The sequence below is a fragment of the Colletotrichum truncatum genome (genome assembly GCF_014235925.2).
Source record: "Colletotrichum truncatum strain CMES1059 chromosome Unknown Contig_0001, whole genome shotgun sequence".
In the NCBI taxonomy this organism is placed as follows: Eukaryota; Fungi; Ascomycota; class Sordariomycetes; order Glomerellales; family Glomerellaceae; genus Colletotrichum; species Colletotrichum truncatum.
The window spans coordinates 8,938,073-8,959,414 of NW_027222398.1; the positions used below are offsets into that span (position 1 = coordinate 8,938,073).

The following is a 21,342-nucleotide window of genomic DNA, read 5'->3' on the forward strand; positions in this document are numbered from 1 at the left end:
CCAAGTCTCAGGTTCTCTTTGTATAACAAACCGACCGGTACCTTAGATCGCGTAATTACTGGCCTTGAGTTGCGACGGCCTGGGTTAGCCAGCCTACCAAATAAACTATGCTGAAGCGCCAAGATTCAAGAGGGTTACCAACCCGTTTTTCTGAACAATACTCAACCGATAAACGATCCATATCGGTAGCCAAGAACGATGATTCCGGCGAAAGACAGAAACAAGATCAGGCGATCAGCTTCTGGCTCTCAGAGGCTGAAAAGCTACAGCCTGAGCGACGAGCCCTCTTCTTGGAAAGTGCAGAATCGGATAATTACGAGGATTATGTCTCTAGTCTGGCCCGCGCCGTCCAAGACACTGTCAACAACAGCAAAATTTCCAAACTTTCGAGAAGGATAAAACCCATCTACTTGCTTGCGAACTCCATCGCCCCGATTACGACAAGCGCGAGTCAAATCAATCCTATGCCTGCGTCCCTGGTGCTCGGGGGTATTACCTGCATTCTTTCACTCAGTGTACGTCTGGATGACTTCCAGAGCAAGTTGATAGAGACACTAGAGTGGATGGGCGACGAGGTGGATCTTATAAACCTGTACAGACAGGAAGGCCTTTTTGGAGATGATCCTGCAATTAAGGCTTGCGAGATTAACATTGCTGCCGACATTCTCAAATTCTGTAGGAAAGTAGCTAAGCTATTTTACGACGAAGACGGAAAAAAGAGAAACACTGCAGTATTCGCTTTAAGAACCCAGTACAAGGACTTTGATGTCAGATTCGGGGAGGTCAAGACTAATTTCAAACTGCACTTGGATGCCCTCGAGAAGCGGAGAGACATGGCCAACATCCGCAAGATGAGGTCAGTGCATGATAAAGTACATGACATTAGCGAAATGCTCAAGCATGAGTACGGAGGGTCTCGAAAAGGGACCGATGGTGAATCCGAGAGAGATAAGCAAAAAATATATCAAGGTAACGCAGGCTCCTGGTGATTTCCGTGAGACTACTAACCTTTTCATAGAAGAAAGACGTCGACGCTTCTTGGACTGGTTGCCTTCTTTAAACTTTGGAGAAATCCAGGAAAGTAATTTTGATCGCCTGGTCCCCGGCTCTGGAGACTGGCTATTGGACCATCACAAGTTCCAAACCTGGCGGGACAGCGCCAATTCGGACCTGCTCTGGGTCTACGGCAAACCTGGAGCGGGAAAATCACATCTGGCCGCTCGAGTGATTACTGAGCTGGGCCCGTCACTATCTAGTTCTAGTAGCCCAGCGATGGCATATGCCTATTGCACCACTACCCAGATGAAGGCGAGGATGACCATGAATAATCTCCTGGGCTCTTTGCTCGGGCAGCTGTACAAACAGCTCCCATTGTCCGAAGGCATTGACACACTGCTATCTCGCGCCGACACTAGCAGCAAAGAGGAACTACAGCGGAGTGAGATGAAGGAGGGAATCAAAAAAGTGGTTTCTCGGCTACGCTCCTCTTTCATCATCGTTGACGGTCTTGACGAGTGCAACCACTTCCCGGACCGCCAATTCGAGGATCTATGCAGCTTTCTAGCCGGCCTGACGGAACCCAAAGACTCGGGAAGCTCGACTAAAATACTCATTTTCAGTCGCCCAGACTACAAAGCAATCAACTCAGCCTTCTCCAAGTACCCCCAAGTTGAGGTTGACGGCGGTGTGAATGATGCCGACATCAAAGCGTATATATCGCAAAAGGTCGATGAAATCAATGGGGATCCATCCCCAGAAGAACGATTAGGCTTCGAAGAGATCAAAAGTTTGATGTTCAACAATGCAGGAGGTCTCTTCTTGTGGGTACATTTTAAGGCAAAATACTTCAAAGAGATCGGCAGTGTCGAGGACATTAAAGACGCTCTACAGGACACAACGGAGGACCTGGACGACCTCTACGGGGAAGAGATTAAAAAGATACTCAACCATTCTTCTCGCTTTGTTCGCGATCGGGCTTTGAGAGCACTTTTGTGGGTGACAAACTCATACCGTCCACTCACGAAGATTGAGTTATTAGAAGCGCTCTCCATAAAACCGGGGAGACGAGGACTCAATCAGTGCCAAAGGCTTCCTCGCGACATCTCCCTGAGCACAGAATGTGCTGATCTTATTAGTGAGGTCAATGGGCGCTACCAACTCCGGCATGCGTCCTTAAAGGACTTCCTGTCATCACAACTCCCGACACTGCTCGCGTTCGGTGCTCTTCAATTAGAAGCACACACAATTCTCGCCGAGACTTGTCTTACGTACATCAACCTCCAACAATTCGACACTGTCCAGCTTACCACGCCGAAAGTATCCGATGAGCTTTGTTTCCAATACCCGCTGTTAGACTACGCCAGCCTATGCTGGGGCGACCACTTTGTGAAAGGCAACGGGCATAAGAACAAACGTTTGGAGACGCTTCTGGAAGAACTCCTTAGCAAAGAGAATGCAATGAGGCTTACGGTCCAAATCAAAGTAAATGACTTTAAAAGGTGGACTCCCGGCAAAACCACACCCCTCCATATTCTAGCAATTTTCAACCTTGTCGAAGTTGCGCGGACAATGCCGAAACTTCAGTCTTTGATTAGCAACCAAGACGAATTTAGACGCTCTCCTATCGAATACTCGGTCAAGTTTGGTCGAAGGGAGATGACAAGGTGGCTGCTTGACAGACATCTGGAAGAAAGCAAAAACGGGAAACCGCTGAGTCCGGCAATATTTAAATCCTGCGAGCGTTGGCTGCTTCACGATGTTGCAGAAGAAGACTGGGAAGATATCGCCCGAGACTTAGTCTCACTGGGGTTTGACAAGGATATCCCTGACTTTAGAGGAGAGACTCCAATACATTCTGCCGCCAAAGCTGGAGCAAATCGAACGTTGAGCTGTTTCTTGGAAATGGGTGCACTGCTTAATACCACAACCATGGACGGTGACACGCCTCTTACTGCAGCAGCCTTCCATCTTAACCCCTCCGGGGTCGATGCTTTGCTTCGTGCGGGCGTGGAAGCGACCCAGGCCGGAAAATATCAGGAGACGGCCCTTCATTACGCGGCGGAATGTGGACTTGCAGACATGGTTGTCAATCTGCTAAGCCATGGGGCTGATGTCAATGCTCGGTGCTCACCCAAACGAGGCCTTTTCGGGCAAACTCCTTTACATTATGCCGCTAGGTGTAACATGGCCGAAGTAGTCGAGATACTAATCAAGCATGAAGCAGGGATGGATATTGAGACAACAAAGGGAGACAATGCTTTCATGATGGCATGCGGTTTCGGTAACATCGAGGTGGTCAAAGTCCTTCTGAAAAACGGCACCGACCCATCCACACGCAACTCGGCAAATGGCCAGACAGGGCTTCATGTTGCCGCAGACCGGGGAGATACTTCGTTGATAAAGATTCTTTTGGAAACTCGGGCCCGCGACACCCTTTTGAATGCTCTTGATGAAGATGGAAACACACCCCTGATCATTAGCCTTATGGCGGAACAGACGACGGTCGCCAAGATGCTTCTTGAACAGGGAGCTCAGTCTGATTTGGCAAACAAGGTCGGATGTACCCCATTGTGGATTGCTATAGAAAATAATTGTGGCGAGGTTGCGAGGTTGCTTTTGACAGACTACAAGAGCGGCGCAGACAGACCTGGTTATGGTGGAAAGACAGCTCTCCATCTTATTGCAAGTCGTGGATGGTCAGATTTACTGCCGCTGATCCTGGAACAAAACGGAAGCCCAGAAGCGAGAGATGATGAAGGGCTTGCGCCTCTTCATTACGCAGCTGCATTCAACCAATGCGATTTCATAAACGAGTTGATGAGGTTGTCTTCCGGTCTAGACACTTGTCCTCTTAACATCAAGGGACTTACACCGCTTCATTTTGCGGCTAGAGAAGGCTCTGTGGATGCAATCAGGCTTTTGAAAAAGATCAATCCCTCGTCCTGTTCCGTCAAGACGGAATCAGCAAAGATGCTACCAATCCACCACGCTGCTTTCTCTGGCCAGGTTCAATGTGTGGCTGAGCTGGTAACGCCCGAGACTATCAATAGCGAGTGTAGCAGTGGAGAAACTCCTTTGTGGATTGCATGTATGAAGGGACGGTATAACGTAGTACGGCACCTGATTGAATGTGGTGCTGATGTCGACAAAGCTGATGAAAGTGGGAACACCCCTGCTCTGGTTGCTTCGTCTCAGTCGTATATACGCATCACGAATCTCCTCCTGGATAACGGGGCCAGTGCAGAAATAGCTGCAAGAAATGGTACTAACCTGCTTCATATTGCTGCGGAAATCGGAAACGAGAAACTGGTTGACCACTTTTTGCGGCTTTCGGACAATGACCTAAAAGAGACAAACCTGGGAAGTATGATATTCGCCATGAACGAGGAAGGATGGGATGCCATGTGTTTCGCAGCCAGAGGCGGCCAACACCGCATGGTGGAACGCCTTCGCAAGCTTCAGATTCCGATCGACAGTATGGGTCGTGGCTTTATGAATCCCCTGACCTTGGCCGCTGCACATGGCTATTCAGACTTTGTGAAAGTGGCTGTGGCACAAGGCGCTTCTCTTCAAAGCAAAAGCCGTTGGGATGAGTGGTTCCAGCGAGATGCGCTTCTGAACGCCACGGCATGCCAGAGGAGGCAAACCGCAGAGATCTTGCTGGCCAACGGCGCTGACCCGACGATGAGGGATTGCTACGGCATGTGTGCGATCGACTATGCAGCGCAAAGCCCGTTGTTGTCAGGCGTGTTCGATCGTTTGCTCAAAGACTATCAGCCATTGGACCCAAAGACTCGGAATGAAAATGTGATCAGGGGTATCGTCAAATTCGCAAGCGCAGAAGAACTAGCCCAAGCCGGCAGGGATGATAAAGCTGCGCGGGACAGACACCTGCAGGTATGCGGGATAACAGCAGGTTTGCTTCTACTCAATACGCCAACTAGCATCGAGCAAGCCCGTCTTTGCATGTTCGAATTGGCAGGAGACCAAGTAACATGCGATATGTGCGCGGAATCCGTCTCGGTACCCTTCTTTCAGTGCACTGTGTGCACGGATTTAGACCTATGTCCACCTTGTCACCAAGTGTACTGCCAGTCCACGCCGCCCAACACGATACCGGAGCATATTAAAGATTTCTGGGCACTTGAGGAGGAGATGTATCCGGTCCTTCGAGTTGCTGTGGTGTTTCGAAAACAAGGTGTTGAATCGTTACCAATATGCTTCAAGAACCTTGGCCAGATCGTCGAAGAGTGGATAGACGAAAGAGCTGAGGCGTATGTGCGCTGGGAAAAGTTTCACGAGCTAGAAGCGGACTTCAACCCACGCCCGGCGCCTGGTTGGACATTTATACGTCTTCTCGACGCTGTGCGAGGACTGAAATGGCTTGATCCGGGCAAAAACAATGCAGAGAATGCCGAAAGAACCATCCATTTTGGAGATGTGCAGCAAGGGTTAGAGACCATTTACGAAAAGTTCAGTCCCCAAACGGAGAACCACAAGCCGGCTTGCAACGGACACGAGTTCATTGAAATCTTGCCGCATACACAACTATCTGCCGAAGACCAAAATCATTTTGAGGCGGAAGGAAATTTGAAGAGAGAGTTTATCGAGGACTTGGCCAGGCAGTACTCGGATCGCTTAGCTCAAAACAACGACGAAAGCAGCGTTCAGGCAGCCGATACCCCAATACCGCATATAACTGTACAAGATCAAGTAATTGCTAATGAGGTTGAGATGATAGTCTTGAAGAGTGACAGAGCTGAGAAAAACAAGCAAAGGCTGAATCTGCTTCGCGAGAAGTTGTTAGAGAACATTGCTGAGTCTTCACCTCAAGGGAATACATACAGTGGCGTCAACGGAGCTGCAGCCGCGTTGGACACGCCATTGAACGTACACGAAATTTCTTGGGAGTTGGCTCATGCTATTCTCGGAGTTCCATATCCTGGGGGCTTGTCTGATCCATCACCTACTTAACGGTTAAGTTGGATCAATGGAGTTGTACGCAACGTAGGGAGGACATAGCGGCTTATTTACAGTACCTTGTTAGCGTTATATTCTTTAACGACCCTAGTGCGGTATTGCTTAATCGTTAGTTATCAACCTACAAGACCCCTTATGCTATGCGTAGCTACTCTGCTTGAAAACTTATGACACTCATACACATACGGTTTTTCTTTTCTCAAGTACAAATTAAGAAACCTTATTGGCCTACAAACCAATCCTCACCTTCACGCATCCATCTGCTACACCCTTCCAAGATATTGTTGTTACAACGTAGTGTCCTCCACATCGAGACTCTACCAATAAGCCATATAAAAGTTCATCGCCCACTAGCTTACCTTTCTACCTTCTCCAAGCGCACCCAGTTCTTCACTGGCTTGTGTGTGACCCCGTCCTTTCCCTCGTATCCACTGAGTGCGTCGGGGCATTTGAGGATCTTGAAATTCCACACAATTAGACTCAGAAGAATCCGCAACTCCACGTACGCTAATCTTTTCCCAAAACAGCTTCGTTTGCCCAACCCAAATGCAATCTGTGGGCCCGCTGCAGAGTCAAATTCGACGTTGGCTCCAACCCCAGTTGCTTCATCCATCTGCCCTTTTGATTCAACAGATATGAGCCAGCGGTCAGGGTTGAACAACGCAATGTCGGTAGGATCCCATTCTGGCACCCGACCTCGATTCTTGACTGCAAGACGGCTTGTCTCACTTCGCCGCTCTTCGTTGATCTGGATAGCGGGACTTCTTATGCTAGCCCCCTGGCCGAGGGCAAAGATCTTGGTGCCCTTAGGTATATGATACCCGAGTAACACGGTGTCACACATTGCTTCACGCTCGACGAGAGGAGCGGTACCGGAACAGCGGAGAATCTCTTCCATCGAAGCGTACAGGAAGGGAACGTTGATGCGCATAATTTCTTCGATCAGGGGGTTTCGTTTCTCTGTGTGGGCGGCGGAAAATCCCTTTTCCATGGCACTGCGTAGTTTTGACTGAACCGCTGGGTAGTCGGCCAGGAGTTTAAGACCCCAAAGCAAGGTGGTACTGGTAGTGTCGTGGCCTCCGGTTATGACGCCAAACAGCTGGGCAAAACTGTCAGTCGAGATTTCCTTTCAGATTAACTATACGCACCTCGTCTTTCATCGTGGGCGAGAGAAAGTCAGGCTTCCGATTTTCCTCGTGCGCAAGCTTCTTCTCTCTCTGTACCATCAGATCAACGGCAGAGCGCATCCACTTATCATCGTCACCGTTGGCCTCCTGCCTAGCCATCGCTTTTTTCAGTTCTTTAATGATAAATTGGTTCTTCAGTCGTATTGTTCTGTTGAGAGGAGGGAAAATTTCCATGATCTTCCATTTCCAAACAGGCAACGGAGACGCGTGCAGCTTCTCAATGTTGATGCTGACATCCAGCGTTGCTTTGATTATCTCGTCACATTCGACGGTTGGGAATTCGATCGCATCATCAATGGACAGTCCATCTCGAAGCCTGGCTATTTCCGTTTCGTCGAGGCCGCGTATGAGGTCGGCCACCGGCTTTGTTGCATTGCTAGGAAAGTCTTTGCCAAAAGAAAACGCCGTGACAGCATCTAGAGCCGTGTAGAATATGTCATGGTATGCATTGAAAGGCCTGCCATCGGCTATCCGCGTCTTATCATGCCACAAATTGATCAAGTTCACCACGTTGGCATATATAGCTGGTGCTGCGACGTCTTGAAGGAACGGCGGCGACATTAAGTCTTGAAGCAGCCGGCGGTGCGCCTTCCACTCGTCACCCGTTAACAACGTGATATGATGGTTCGGAGACGAGCCCTTGAACAGGTTGCGCAACGTGCTTCCGCGGTCGAACTCCTTTCGGCGCATGCAGATGTCTTGCGCCTCGCGAAAATCGCTCAATATCACTACAGGTTTCGACATTGGGCGAATAAAGATCTGGCAGACGGGTGAGTTGAATTCTGCTGCTCTTCCATGTAACCATCCAGACACATCTCCTGTATTGGCGACAGTTCTAGCCAGGTCTGGTAAATCCCCCAATAGACCGCTGATGGATTTCGGATTGTACGGGATACCATTGATTGGCTTCGGGAGCGCATTTTGGTAAAGTGTGTACAGTAGGAAGAGCGATAAGCCAACGGCAACAAGCAAAATACCGTATAACTTTTCAGTTGAGGTCTCCTCTCCCATGTGGATGGTCCGGGATGAGTTCATATAAGACATCGTATACGAGGTTCTTTAACAACGGGGTAGATCGGATTAGTGAGTGACGACGACCTTATCCCTGAGGCTTCGACGCGTGTTATCTGTATTAAAATGTTCAATATACCTTCAAAATAGATGACTACATTTATGTAGGTGGCTTTAATAGCTCCGGCGCTCTCCGCAGTCGAGTAGAAGCCCAAGTCTCAGACATAAATGTAGCCGCAAGCCATTGCTTGCATCCATGTCCCGATGCAACAAAAAGTAGCAACCACATGTGCTGCGATCGGCTTCCCCGCGGCAAGTAGCGAGCTGCATTCCAAAAAGGGTAACAACCTGGAATAGAATTCATAGCTCAGACCTACCTGAAGGATGGCAGGCGCTTGGATTGGACGAATACTTGCAATCCTTGTTTTCTTGAAAGTCTGTAACCTAGACGGTTTTGCTCATGGTGTCGATGAAATCAACGGGTTCAACGACTACAAATTGAACTGAGATCCGTAAGGAATATACAATCCAGTGAACTCGGTCTCCTATCCATTACAAACATAGTATGTTCCTTGCTGCGAACCGTACTACGACGATGACTTCTCTTGAGAGTCTGTCCACGTTTATGGGCCATCAAATCAGGTCCTATGACACATACAAGAGTGGCAATCGCTTTGAATTGATCAGTTTGCAACTCAATGGAGCGTGACAGTGGCAAGTGCTGAATGAATAGCAAAGCACTACGGTTGAATCATATTGAAATTTACTTCTTGGTGGAGCCCATGCTGTGATATGCAAGATAAGGGCTATTCCTTGGAGTACTGCCAACATTCCCTACTGCCTTATTCAAGCATGACGGAAACTTTCAACTCGGCCAGTACACATTTGCCTTTTGGAGTAGACCCCTCTGCCGATTGATCGGTAAAATATAAGATGGAACATCATCAGGGGTCTATGGTGAAATCAGTATAGTAATCAAACCCTAAGCTATACATCAGTGTGTTCATCATTCTAGCTGCTGAGAAAGGTTGCATGGTCCTTTCATCGTATGTGGTTTTCTGCCCAATGAATATATTTAGCTGGCCGGTTGGCATAATGATGTACCTTAGCCTACCGACCAATGGATTTTATGTCTTTCCTATTATTTTAATTATATAAAGCGCTCTTTACACAAGTTGAACAGAAAAAATCTATCAGCGTTAACGGCAAGTTGCCGATGGACAACGTAGAAATCCTCCAGAACATACTCGGTATGCTTTCCCAGACAAAAAGTGTAAATAGCTCCCATAGATCAGAGAATGGAAAATTCGCAACAATCAATTTCATGAATGCAGCTACGCGAATTAGCTGTCTGAAGAAAATGCGGAATGATATTGTTGAAATGAGACATGCATCTCTTACACGACCAGCCAGTCCATTATCCCAGGGCCATCGATAAAATCGAAGTAGAAAGCAAAAGGAAGCAACTGTTAAGTTGCTGGTAACATTAAGCCGGTACAATAATGTATAGCAATACGTCACAATCCAGTACAATCCTGTGCTGAATGGGGCACCTTACAGCATATTGGGAGCATATGCTTCGCAACTTATGGTCATTCACCTGGCGGAGTATCCGCACTTAATTAATTTAGTCTTTCTTGGCATATGGTTTAAGCTCTACATGCCTACAGGTAATATGCTGCGAGGTTGCTACAGATTGGCCACCGTACATCAAGCACCACTGCAGTATCCAGCCGCTGCCTGCCACATCTCGGCTACTGATTGAAATCTTAACTCACTTTTATTTATTTCTGTTATTTTGTCCCAGCAACAACCCAATAATGGGAGTTTACAAGCCCTCCAACGTCGGTGAGCCCAGGAGCTGGGGATTCCCCTCCCCCATCCGCTTGCGCGGACTTCCGATGCATGGCAGTCCGCGATGTAAATCCGCCACATGCAAAAGCAACCCCGAAAAGCCCAAGAGCATGCATATCTGCAAATGCAACCAGGAATCTTCAAAAGTCGATCTTGTTTTAGATGCAGGCTCGGACTTGCTTGTGCACGCGTCATCTACTTATCCTTCGATCGGTCGCTTCTCAGACGAACCTCCCCTCTGCACTCACTTTTCGACAAAAAGAAGTTTGTTCGCTCACGTCAGAAACATTAACAGAAAGAAGAAAAAAACAAGCCTTCAAAAATTCAGAAATGGTTATTACAACAGGTCGAAGTTTCTCCCGGATGCCGTTGGGCTACGGTCCGTTCCCGGGCCCCCGACAAGACGCAAGAGGCCAACCCCTGAAGGGGTGGGACCAAGTTAACGTCAAGACTTGTACAATTACCTTCAAAGCTCCGGTAGATCAACTCGTCTCTCTGCTCCCGCGACCATGCTTCCATATCGACGCCCACACCGTCAAGGAAGGTCTTGCTGAGGCTTCCGTTTCCTTCACGTCCCTGGGCAACCTCCCCTGGTTGGCTGGGAGAGGATACAACCATTCCGGCCTGTATATCCACAACGTCATCTGCAAGGGGAAAACCGAGACGATCCAGGGAAAATACCTCAGCGTGCTTTTCGAGAACCTTCCCGACCCGATTTTGAGCGGTCGAGAGGAGCTGGGGTACCCGAAGCTGTTCGCGACGCTGGACCAGGAGGACGATGTTGAGGCTTCCGGAAATTGGAGCCTGGCGATGGGCTGGGAGGGCAACCGGTTCGGCGAGGTCAAGGTCTCCGGCCTGAAGCTGGAGGTGGCACCCCCCGAGCCAGCCGCGCGGGGCCACGACGTGCTCTGCTACAAGTACATCCCGCGTACCGGTCGCCCGGGTGTCGCAGACGTCGAGTACGCCACCGTTTCCCCGGCTCCGTCGCCGGACGCTTTCAAGCTAGAGCGGATGTTCAAGGGCAAGGACGCAAAAATCCAGTTTGAGGCCCTCGGCTTCGATGAGCTCCCAACGCTGCACCATGTTGCCGCCCGTCTCGCTGAACTCGATATCGTCAGCATCGAAGACGTCCGGGTTGTCGAAGGGAAGGGGGCTCCGGATTACCAGAACCAGAGAGCGGTTGCTACCTGGGGATACATGGGATGAGTTATATCCAAGGTATTATCTAATGTTAATTATACAAATTGAAAGCTTTCGAGGGCTTTTTTTGAGAAACTGTGCGCAGCTTCAACCATGATGATGTTGGTGGTTAAAAATATCTTTTCAACTGAAGTGTTCAAGTGCGTCAAGTTATCGTAGTCTCATAGACTCCAAGCTTTGCGCTGAAGACGATACGATAGCTGCGAGTTGGAGTACACATTTTGCAGCATATGTTGTGGGAAGAACGTGACCGTGATGCCCGACTACCATATTCAATCATATTATTGACTATCTATTACGTATATTAACACGTTAAACATCATGTCGTCGTAGGCCCTCTTCTAAACATTCACTGCGCGTCCGCACCGAAGGCGACGAGGGCGACGACGCGAACTCCTTGGCACTCGTAGGGCTCATCAGCGAAGGTTGATCCCCGCTGATGAACAAAATATCCTTGAGCCTTCTCTCCGATTCTCCCGGATCTCTCGGTCGTGCGGGTGGTGTGACGCCGAGTTTTCTCTTCAGTTTCGGCATCATATCGCGCCAAACCTGGCGGGCCGATGGAAGGCAGGCGACGATTATGCCCGTCGCTAGTTCCACGTAGGACCACTTGTGTAAGTAATAAGCATCGTCTTGATGATGTTAGCGAACTTGTTTACCAAAACGGCTCAGGAGCTGTGGCATGTGGTACATACGCGTAGGATCCAAGAAATTGCGGAAGTTGAGCAAAACTTTTAGGCGTATAATGCTGACAACGGTGATGCTGCTCGAACGGAGAGTCAGCATCATCGGCACGGCTGCAGGGCGTGGATACGGGGCGGGCGGTAGACATGAAATACTTACATTATCCCGAGTCCAAACATGCAAAAGATCTCCAGCTTTTGCCTCTTTCGCAAATTTAGCCACAGAATCTGCGTTATAGGCAACGCCAACATCCACAGGTCCATGGCGATGTTTATGGCAGCATGTGCAATTAGGATGGCTGCCGTGTTGACGCAGTAGCCTACGTGTTGGCCGTCCCAGCCCTCCCAGGCGTAACTGAAAGGTTTGCACTGATTTAGGTTTGCTATAGTGAAGGCGATGCAGTTTATGATGTTGAATGCCTGCGTGCTCCACAGCACGGCCGTCAAGGTATTGCTGACGAACTTGAAGACGCGGATGTAGAAGAAGAGAATGGAGGCTTTGAGGGCTCCGACTCCTAGGGTATATATTATCTCAAACGCGAAGAAGACCTTATAGCTGTTTAGTAAACCGTCTATGATGGGACTGTCGTTGATGATTCGGGGCTGCGAAGGAGGTCGTACTTGCATGAAACGGGTGATTTCTTCAGCGGTTAGTGACCATACGTCTCTTCCGATGCCCAGCTCGTAACCTACACATTGTAAGTAGCCATATGAAAGGAGGGAATATTTTGATGAGCTCTTCAAGGAGCTGTAGATGTGCTTACCGTGAAATCTTGAAACCGCAAATGAGAGCGTGAAGAGCTAGATAGAGCATGAGTATATGCTGACACGTCAACAACTATGAGAACTCACGAAGCCAAGTATCAATGTCCAATCATCCGCCCACCACTGCGAAAGCTCTAGAAATTTCGAAAGCTGCCGTACGGCAAAAAGAAAGGTGGTGAGACCGAGCACGAGAATCCTGGCGACCACGCTGCCCTTTTCACTTGCGTATGGAAAGCCGCACCACGTCCATGTTGCGTTCTTAGCAACTGGGAGGTATGTTAGTATATCCATATGGTGATGGAGTAATGTGGACGAAGGAGTGACTAGAACAATTCGTTTTGGATGTGGATGAACATGAAGATGATATATCCATATCGTTAAAGAAACGATAAAAATTGTAACTTACCCAGCACATGCTCCATAACACATAATGACCGCACACAGAGGCGGTATGCCTCAATGTAGCGTCTGTCCTTGCAGACGCAATTTGAAGTCAAGTTCGTAACGGCACAGACTGTGACATTGAGCATATCAGTCGCACATGGCGCCTGGCAAGCGAACATATTAGCAATCACCCGGAGGGAAGCATATGCCAACGACGGTGCTACTCACGGCGCAGCCCGGAAGGTCGGCCAAAAATTCGGTGAACGGAAACGACATCGAATCGCAGTCTGACGGCAAGAGAACCGGAGAGCATAGATCATGACATCGTCACCTCGAGGTTGTTCTTTTTCCACGGAGAATCGGGAGCGGAGGGGTGGTTGGTTCCTGGAACCGGTCCGGAACGTCTTCGCAGATGGGGGGGACCAAGTGGGACGCGGGACGCAAGGAGAGGATGCGAGGTGAGGTGAGGGACCAAGTGGGATGGGAGAGATGACAAGTTTATGTTGTACCAAAAGTTGTTTGTCCTTCGTTTCGTTTCAAAAAAAAAAACGTGAACCGCAAGGCGTTTTCCTTCGCCTTTCCGTTTTTCTTTCTTCCGCTTTCCCTCAGTTCACACCGGCGCGAAGGGACTCGGTTGGGCAAGCGAGCCAGTTCTTTGCCAAATGGGCAGAAGTTATTATTGTCGGACCTTGGACTGCGGCTGCCCATCTCCCTCCCCCTTCAAACGGGAGACTCAGCGATGTTTAAGAGACCGCAGCCCAGACTCAGGCGGCGAAGTGGCTGCACCGTTTCCGGCGGGCTAACCTTAGCGACACCCGCATCCTCGAGGAGAAATGGGGTGACTTCGAGTAAGAGCAGGGAAGCCTCTCGAGGAAACCGGCTGTTTTAGCGAGAGACACAATGACGCCTCGTCAAGATACCGGGAATCCGGCGATTGGCCCGGAGGAGACTGTACGGGACGCGGTTCGGCGCATTTGATTGCCTCTTTTTATTTTATTTCATTGAAGCCCTTGGATGACTGCGTTTTCCCCTTCCCTAAGCTGGGAATGGGAAGAGTTTGGCGTGCGAGCCACACATCCTTTGGTCGGAGAGAGCTCCGGAGAAGTACTCCCGGTCTTTTTGTATCGGAATGTAGTAAATGATGGACATCATAGTGGCGACGATAACCTCGGCAGTAACGCAAATCGGAATTTGATGAACAGCAGCAGCAAAGCCAAGGAAACTCTTTGAATGATAAACCACTTTCGATGTCTGTCCCTGGTGCGGCTGTCCTACTGTCAGGACCAAAGTGCATGCGTCACAAGCCACCGCCGAACGAGGCTAGTCCGTAGATACGCACTCCCGGAACCGTCTTGCGCTGTCTGCCAACGACATTCCTGGGCTAACACAACACTAAAGCCTAATTTTCCCGTGACCCCTAAAAGGCCACGACTGACACAGCTTCGATCGTTCTTCAGGTTGTGAAGGGAGCGTTGGCGTGGAACCGTGCCCAAGACAAGAATCCCCAGAGGCATCTAGATAGATGACCCGGGTTGACGCCGTCGTTCCCCGTTCGGCGGGCCGCTCCATGTCTTCGTTTACTGGCCAGTCAGGGAACGCGACGTGGTGAGACGACGGGAGACCGGGGGGGTTTTCATCTGTTAGCTTGTTGTCGGATGTGACGGGTGATTGTCCAGGTTCCAGGTAACTGGATAAGATGAAAAGAGAGAGAGAGATCCCCTTTTGTACATTTCACGGTACACATTATGGGCACATGTTACTCTTGAGATATACTAGAACAGATTTAACGTGATGATATATATATATGAGATAAAAATAGCATAGCAACGCCTGCCCCCGATGCTGAAGCTCAAGACGGATATAAAATAAAAAAAAGAAGATACATTTTACAATCGTACTTTTTTCCCTTTTCGTTTCTTCCTCTTCCTCGCTCCTTGCTTCCACTTTCACAAAGATGTCAACCCCTTGATATTGCTCTCATCTTTTCGAACAGTTTACTCCTCATCCTCATCCTCTTCAGGGACCTATCATTGCATGTTAGCTTGCGATACTTTTGTGAATGGCGGTGGAAAAGGTCAACTTACTCCTTCGTGGAAATCCCTGCCCTCCTTCGTGGCCTTGATGACACCGGCACGAATGCAGAAGTCACCGAACCTCTCGCCCTTCTCTCTCTCGAGCGCGTATCTCTTGAGCAGAGGCTTCATGATGGAGAGAATCTCGTCCTCCTTGATGCTCTGGCGGTACAGCTTGTTCAGGCGCTGGCCGTGGTATCCACCGCCGAGGTACATGTTGTACGCGCCGTACGCCTTACCGACGAAGGCGACCTCGGCGAGCCAAGGACGCGCGCAACCGTTAGGGCAACCCGTCATACGCATGACAATGGAGTCCTGGCGCAGGCCATTCTCCTCGAGGCAGTCCTCAAGCTTGGTGATGAGCACCGGCAGGTAACGCTCAGACTCAGCCATGGCCAGACCGCAGGTCGGGAAGGCGACACAGGCGGAGGAGCTGAGGCGGAGGGCCGAGAAGTGCACGTTGTCGAGCTTGTACTTCTTCATGAGCTGCGTGAGCGGCTCGACGTCCTCGTCGGCGACGTTGCTGAGGATGAGATGCTGGTTACCCGTCAGGCGGAACTCGCCCTTGTGAACCTTTGCGATCTCGCGCAGACCCGTCTTCATCTGGAACTCGGGGGTGTCCTCGATACGGCCGTTCTCGATGAAGAAGGTGAAGTGGTTGAGACCCGTCTCATCCTTCTGCCAGCCGAACGTGTCGATGTTGCTCTTGAACTCAAAGGCGCGCTCCTTCTCGAACTTTTGTCCCCAGAGCTCCTCGACCTTGCTGCGGAAGACGTCGACGCCCATGTCGTCAATGGTGTACTTGAGACGGGCGTGCTTGCGGTTCTTGCGGTCTCCGTGGTCGCGCTGGACGAGCATAACCTTCTCGCAAGCAATGTGGACCTGGTCCTTCTTGACGAAACCGAACATGCGGCCGATCTGGGGGTAGGTCTTCTTGTTGTTGTGCGTGGCACCCATGCCACCACCGGCCATGAGGTTGAAACCCTCCAGCTTGCCGTCCTTGCCCTTGATGGCGACGAGACCAATGTCGTGGGCGTAGACGTCGGTGTCGTTGTGAGGAGGAATGGCGATGGTGATCTTGAACTTTCTGGGAAGGTAGGTAGGTCCGTAGAGGGGCTCGAAGTCCTGGACGGCGTCGCCGGCGACCTGGGTCTTCTTGTCGTTCTCATCGGCCAGCCAGATCTCGTGGTAGGCAGAAGTAGACGGCAGCAGGTGGTCGCTGATAATCTTGGAGTGAGCCCAGACCTCCTTGTGGTAGGCGGACTGCGTGGGCAGCGAACTGCACATGACGTTACGGTTGACATCACCGCAGGCGGCGATGGTGGTCATGAGAGATCTGTTGATGGCTTGCATGGCCGGACGGAGCTTGCCCTTGACGACACCGTGGAACTGGAAGGTCTGACGAGTGGTCAACTTCATGGTCTCGTTGCCGAGCTCGTTAGCGATGTCGTCCATCTGCACCCACTGCTGGGGCGTGGAGACACCACCAGGCAGACGGCAACGAATCATGAAGGAGTAGGCGGGCTCCAAGCCCATGGCCTTGCGCTCGTCACGAACATCACGGTCGTCCTGCATGTAGGTACCGTGGAACTTGGTGAGCTGCTGGTCGGCGGCGGAGATGGCACCAGTGCTGGTGTCCAGGAGACCCTCGGCAATGGTACCACGGAGGTAGTTGGACTGGATCTTGATGTCCTCGTTGGTCATGGGGGCAGGCTCCTCGGGGAGACCCTCGACGTTGTCGACGCCGAGAGCACGCCAGATCTTGGGCTCCCACTCCTGGTAGCCGGTCTGGTATCCATCGGGGTCCTGGTCGTCACCGAGACCGATGTCGGCAAGTCTCTTACCACCAAGGTTGGAGAGGACACGGTCGAGGTCCTTCGCGGGCTTGTTGTAGTAGATTCTGTCCTCCTTGCGGGGCCAGTAGTGACGGTCACCGAGACCGAAAACGGAGTAGTTGACGTTGGCCAGGTCAAGCTCGGTGTTGTCCTTGACAGCATCCCAGAGAGGGCGACCGTTCTGGGGGAACTCACCCTGACCGGCGGTGGAGCTGATGAAGACGATGTTCTCCTCGGAAGGAAGGTCCTCGATGGGGTAGTCCTCCATGACCATGACCTTGGTCTTCAGGCCGCGAGCCTTACCGCGGTTGCCGAGACGCTTGGCGACAGTGGTAGCATTGCCGTTGTCAGAGGCGTACAGGACGGTAAGAGGGGCGCCGAAGAGACCCTCAAGGAGCTGGTCGTAAGCATCCTTGGCCTTGCGCTTCTGCTGAGCCCTAACCTCAGTACCGAAGTCCTGGGACAGGTTGGCAGCGAAGATGGGGTCCTTCTTCATGATCTGAGTGAGCTGGTTGTCACGGTCAAGGAAGGCCTTGAGCTCGCTCTTGATGCGCTCAGAGTCAAGGGCGAAGTTGGGCTCGCCCTTGGCCTCGTTGTTAGGGTTCCAGCGGTACAGGGGCCAGTAGCCAACGTCGATGGCCTTCTTGGTCTCCTGGAGGACGGTCAGGGGAGAGTCGGCTTCTCCGTTGTAGGGAAGGTAGGCCATGACGACGGAGGGACCATCGAACTGGTCGGCCTCGAGCATAGCCTGCAGGACCTGGGTGTAAGAGCCGTAGACGGCGGTGGAGGCAACATAGGCGTTGCCAAAGTTCATCGCGTACAGACCAATGTCCTTCTTGCGGCGGTTAGCATCAGCGGCAGCACGCTCGGAGTAGGGAGTGGAGTCAATGATGAGCATGTTGACGTTCTCGCCGGAAGCAAGGACATGGTGCACACCAGAGTTTCCAAGATCGTAAGCCCAGGCGTCAGAGCCAACGAGCCACAGGGACTCCTTGCGGAAGAGACGCTTGCTGGAGAGGAGGTTGCGGGCAAGAGAGGAACCGTCAGTCTCAAGGCGGGGGATAAGGTCGTCGGCGATTTCATTCGCCTTCTTGGAATCACCAGCGTTGGCGACCCAGCGGGCAAGCCAGCTCTTGGGGGAGTCAGTAACGAACTGGTTGCTGTTGGCAGCCTCCTTAACCTCGTTAAGGAAGCGCACGCGGCGCTCCTTACGAGCCAACAAGGAACCGAAACCGAACTCAGGGCTGGCCTGGATGGAAGCGTTGATACCGGCATTGCTAGACTTCAGGGCGTTGGCAACGTAGGCACGCTGACCAAAGAGCTGGTCGAGAATCTTGGTGTAAGAGGTCTCGACCTTGGGCTTCTCAAGACCATACTCAAGAACCTCACGAGGGACCTCCTTGCGGCCGACCTCAAGGTTCTGAACAGGGTTCTCGGAAGTCAGGTTCTGCAGGACGCCACGGAAGGCCTGGACGACAGTCTTGGGGTCGATGTAGCCGAGCTGGTAGCCGACAACAGTTTGGACGCCACCAGGGCCGTTCTTCACACTGGTGAGAACGTCAATGAGGGTGGGTCCCCATTTGGTGGTCTTGCGGTGGATCTGCTCAAGAACAGCAATGCGCTTCACGGACTTGGGCAGGGCCTCAACGAGAGCGGAGCTAAGCCAAGGGCGGTAGAGTCTAGGGGTGATGATGCCGACCTTGGAGAAGTCACCTCCACGGCGGGCCTGGTCAATCACATCGCCGAAGTAGTAAGCTCCGGAGCCGAAGACGAACAGGCAGTTCTCGGCATTGGAGGGGCCGGCGTAGAAAAAGGCCTGGTATTCACGGCCGGTAACACGCTTAATCTGGGCCCAGATGCCGTTGGCATACTTGAGGATATCCTCGGACGAGACGACGGGCAGCGACGACTCGATAGTGGTGGCATTGGACGACACCACTGACGGGGGGCTATCGGTGACGCTGTGCTCGCTGGACTGGACCGAGGCCCGGGACGAGTCAAGCTTGGAGTGCACGGACGAAGCGAGTTCGGAAGAGCTCAGACCACCTAGGGTGGAGCCGGTCGGCGGCACGTCGGGTCGGTCTGAGGCGACCGGCAGTCGGCCGTCATCGGCATAGATGCCGACAGCCGATTCCGTGCCGTTGGAAGGCTGCTGGAACCGTCTGGCAGCATCAACATCGAGAATCTGTCGCACGACGTCGAGGTCCTCGGCTTCAATGGCAGCGTCATCCTCGCTCGAGGCAGAAGCGAAGAAGTGGACAACACCCTTTCCGGAGCGCAGAGCCAGGGCGTGGGCAGTCAAGGCCAGGTCCTGAGCCTCCTGCAGTGACTCGGACTGCAAGAAGGTCCATCCTGAGTTGCGGATGGCTGTGATGGCAGAGAAGTCGGGGAAGCCAGCGGGCTGGAGAGAGACGTGCAGGACGATGGGGTAGTTTGCCAGCTTGTAGAGGTGGGAGATGGCGGGCAGAAGGACGGAGGAGGACGTCGTGACGGAGACGAGCTTGCCGGCGCGGGTGGGCGCGAAGACGGAGAGAAGAGGATCAGCGTTATGTCTAACGTGCTGGACCTGTAGATTGAGGAACCATTGTTAGCTTCTTGAATGATCAATTGCAAGCTGGGGACGAATTGCTGCTCACCTCTGGCACGGCGGCCTTTGCGACGAGACTCTTGTCGCCGCGAGCGACGTAGCGCTTCAGGTGGGAAGAGAACTCGGAGTCCTTAGCCAATGACGGCTGGACGGAGACGATGACGTCGCTGGAGAGGTAGGCAATTCTTGCAACTGTGGTGAGAGCATCATGTTAGCTGTCGTTGACCATCATCATTGACGCTATCGCCATCGCCATTGCCATCGTCCTTTTTCCTCTTCTTCATCACGGCTCCTTCCAGCTCGGCCCCTTCTGCAACCACTAAAGCGGGTTGACGGGTGCTGGAGGCGACAAATAGCCAAGCTGTGATTGGTCGAAGCCACATGCAGCTGAAAGCTCACTGTAATTACAGTGGGCAAAGCACCCAAAGAATGACACAGCTACAGGCGGCTGTAAAACCGGGGGGCGAAAGCAACAGTGGCAGAGCAAACAAGAGCAAATAAAAAAAGAAAACTTACCAGCCTCTCCAGGCGTCTGAATCTGGCCTCTTGTCGGTGCCATTGTCGTCGATATGTGTGAGATGTAGTGTAAGTGTTTTTGGAGGGGGTATCGTTGAAAGTTGTTATCCCTCTAAATTCAACCTCCTCTTCGCCCTGAACCAGTACCAGTTACAGGGAGTTTGGAGGGAATGTGAAGAATTAACAAACGTATAACAACAGCAGCAACACACAACGGCAACCCAACTGACGAAGGGTAATAAAAAAAAGGAAAAAGTCAATGACGGATTTGGAGCAAGGCAAGAGGCAAAGGCAGAGCAAGGGGAAAACTGCGAAACAGCTCCGATGTTCTGCTTTTGGTTTTATTTCCTTTTCCTTTGCGGGAGAGAGAGAGAGACAGGTCTGTCGCTGTTCCCACCGAACAATTTTGCCCCGCAGAAAACAATGAATTTTGTCGACATCAGGGTCGATTGCGTGATCGGCTAGCGCAGCGTCTCCCCCAGTCCATTCGCTGGTTGCTCTGCCGCACTGCTCGAACTGCGCCGCGGGTTGCTTGGGTGCATTTTTTCGGGGTGTCATGCCCGGCCAGGTCCAGCGTGCCCAGTTGTGGGCGGGTGGCCAAGCCCAGAAATCCCAGTGTACCGGTCGCGGCACTATTTGCCTGATTCGGTACCTCTGGTATTTGTAACTATTTTCTTTCTGTCTCTCACTCTGTGTCTGGGACGAACATGATGACTAAAAACTTGAGATATACAGTTGAGGATACAAGAAAATTACCGTGTAGCTTCGTTACCCCGGCCTCTCCCATCCACAAGGTCGCATGCTCCCGCAATGGCTGGGGAATTCTCACTAACAACTTAAACGTAACATAAGCAAGTTTAGCTCAAAGTGCTTCTCATTTGCTCCCACAACCAGTGGGGGTGGTGGCCAGGGGAGGAGATGGACGAAACAAGAGGTAGGGAATAGTGAAAAAAAAAAAAAAGTTGCCGTAAGGTCGTGTAGGTCAGCTATGGAATCGATGGCCGAATGCCGAAAAACGCCGTGGTCGGTCAGTGGGCTTGTAGCCGCTTCACTCCAGCCGCTGCCGCCTTGCCTCACATACGTAGTACAAAGTCCGCACTATGGCAGTATGGCATCTGTAGTATGGTATGGTAGCAGTAAGCCAGCAAGGAGGCGAGTCAACCAACATTCTACGCCTCAATAAGAGGGTACCTGGGTCCGGCCAGATGCTCCATATCCCGTCGTGGACCCCGTCTCGCGTCCCCATTCCCCCGGGGAATCTTTCGGATT

General features: G+C 51.5%; 5 protein-coding genes across 5 annotated transcripts; 2 read left to right on the forward strand and 3 right to left on the reverse strand.

Annotated features, from left to right (window-relative positions):
- Positions 1-107: 107 nt before the first annotated feature.
- CTRU02_202468 (uncharacterized protein) lies at positions 108-5,973 on the forward strand (the record flags this gene model as incomplete). Its single annotated transcript, XM_036719883.1, has 2 exons — positions 108-969; positions 1,019-5,973. The coding sequence occupies 2 exons, from the start codon at positions 108-110 to the stop codon at positions 5,971-5,973; spliced, it is 5,817 nt and encodes a 1,938-aa protein (XP_036588585.1).
- A 361-nt stretch (positions 5,974-6,334) lies between these two features.
- On the reverse strand, positions 6,335-8,210 carry CTRU02_202469 (cytochrome p450 monooxygenase; the record flags this gene model as incomplete). Its single annotated transcript, XM_036719884.1, has 2 exons — positions 6,335-7,078; positions 7,128-8,210. 2 exons carry the CDS (start codon positions 8,208-8,210, stop codon positions 6,335-6,337), a joined length of 1,827 nt encoding a protein of 608 aa, XP_036588586.1.
- Positions 8,211-10,361: 2,151 nt separating this feature from the next.
- On the forward strand, positions 10,362-11,237 carry CTRU02_202470 (FAD binding domain-containing protein; the record flags this gene model as incomplete). The annotated part of the gene is made up of 1 exon (XM_036719885.1): positions 10,362-11,237. One exon carries the CDS (start codon positions 10,362-10,364, stop codon positions 11,235-11,237), a length of 876 nt encoding a protein of 291 aa, XP_036588587.1.
- Positions 11,238-11,543: 306 nt separating this feature from the next.
- CTRU02_202471 (CFEM domain-containing protein) lies at positions 11,544-13,339 on the reverse strand (the record flags this gene model as incomplete). Its single annotated transcript, XM_036719886.1, has 7 exons — positions 11,544-11,863; positions 11,927-11,994; positions 12,075-12,603; positions 12,679-12,715; positions 12,767-12,945; positions 13,086-13,227; positions 13,292-13,339. 7 exons carry the CDS (start codon positions 13,337-13,339, stop codon positions 11,544-11,546), a joined length of 1,323 nt encoding a protein of 440 aa, XP_036588588.1.
- Positions 13,340-15,057: 1,718 nt separating this feature from the next.
- Positions 15,058-20,116, reverse strand: CTRU02_202472 (sulfite reductase beta subunit; the record flags this gene model as incomplete). Its single annotated transcript, XM_036719887.1, has 4 exons — positions 15,058-15,087; positions 15,148-19,536; positions 19,607-19,749; positions 20,074-20,116. 4 exons carry the CDS (start codon positions 20,114-20,116, stop codon positions 15,058-15,060), a joined length of 4,605 nt encoding a protein of 1,534 aa, XP_036588589.1.
- Between the last annotated feature and the right edge of the window lie 1,226 nt (positions 20,117-21,342).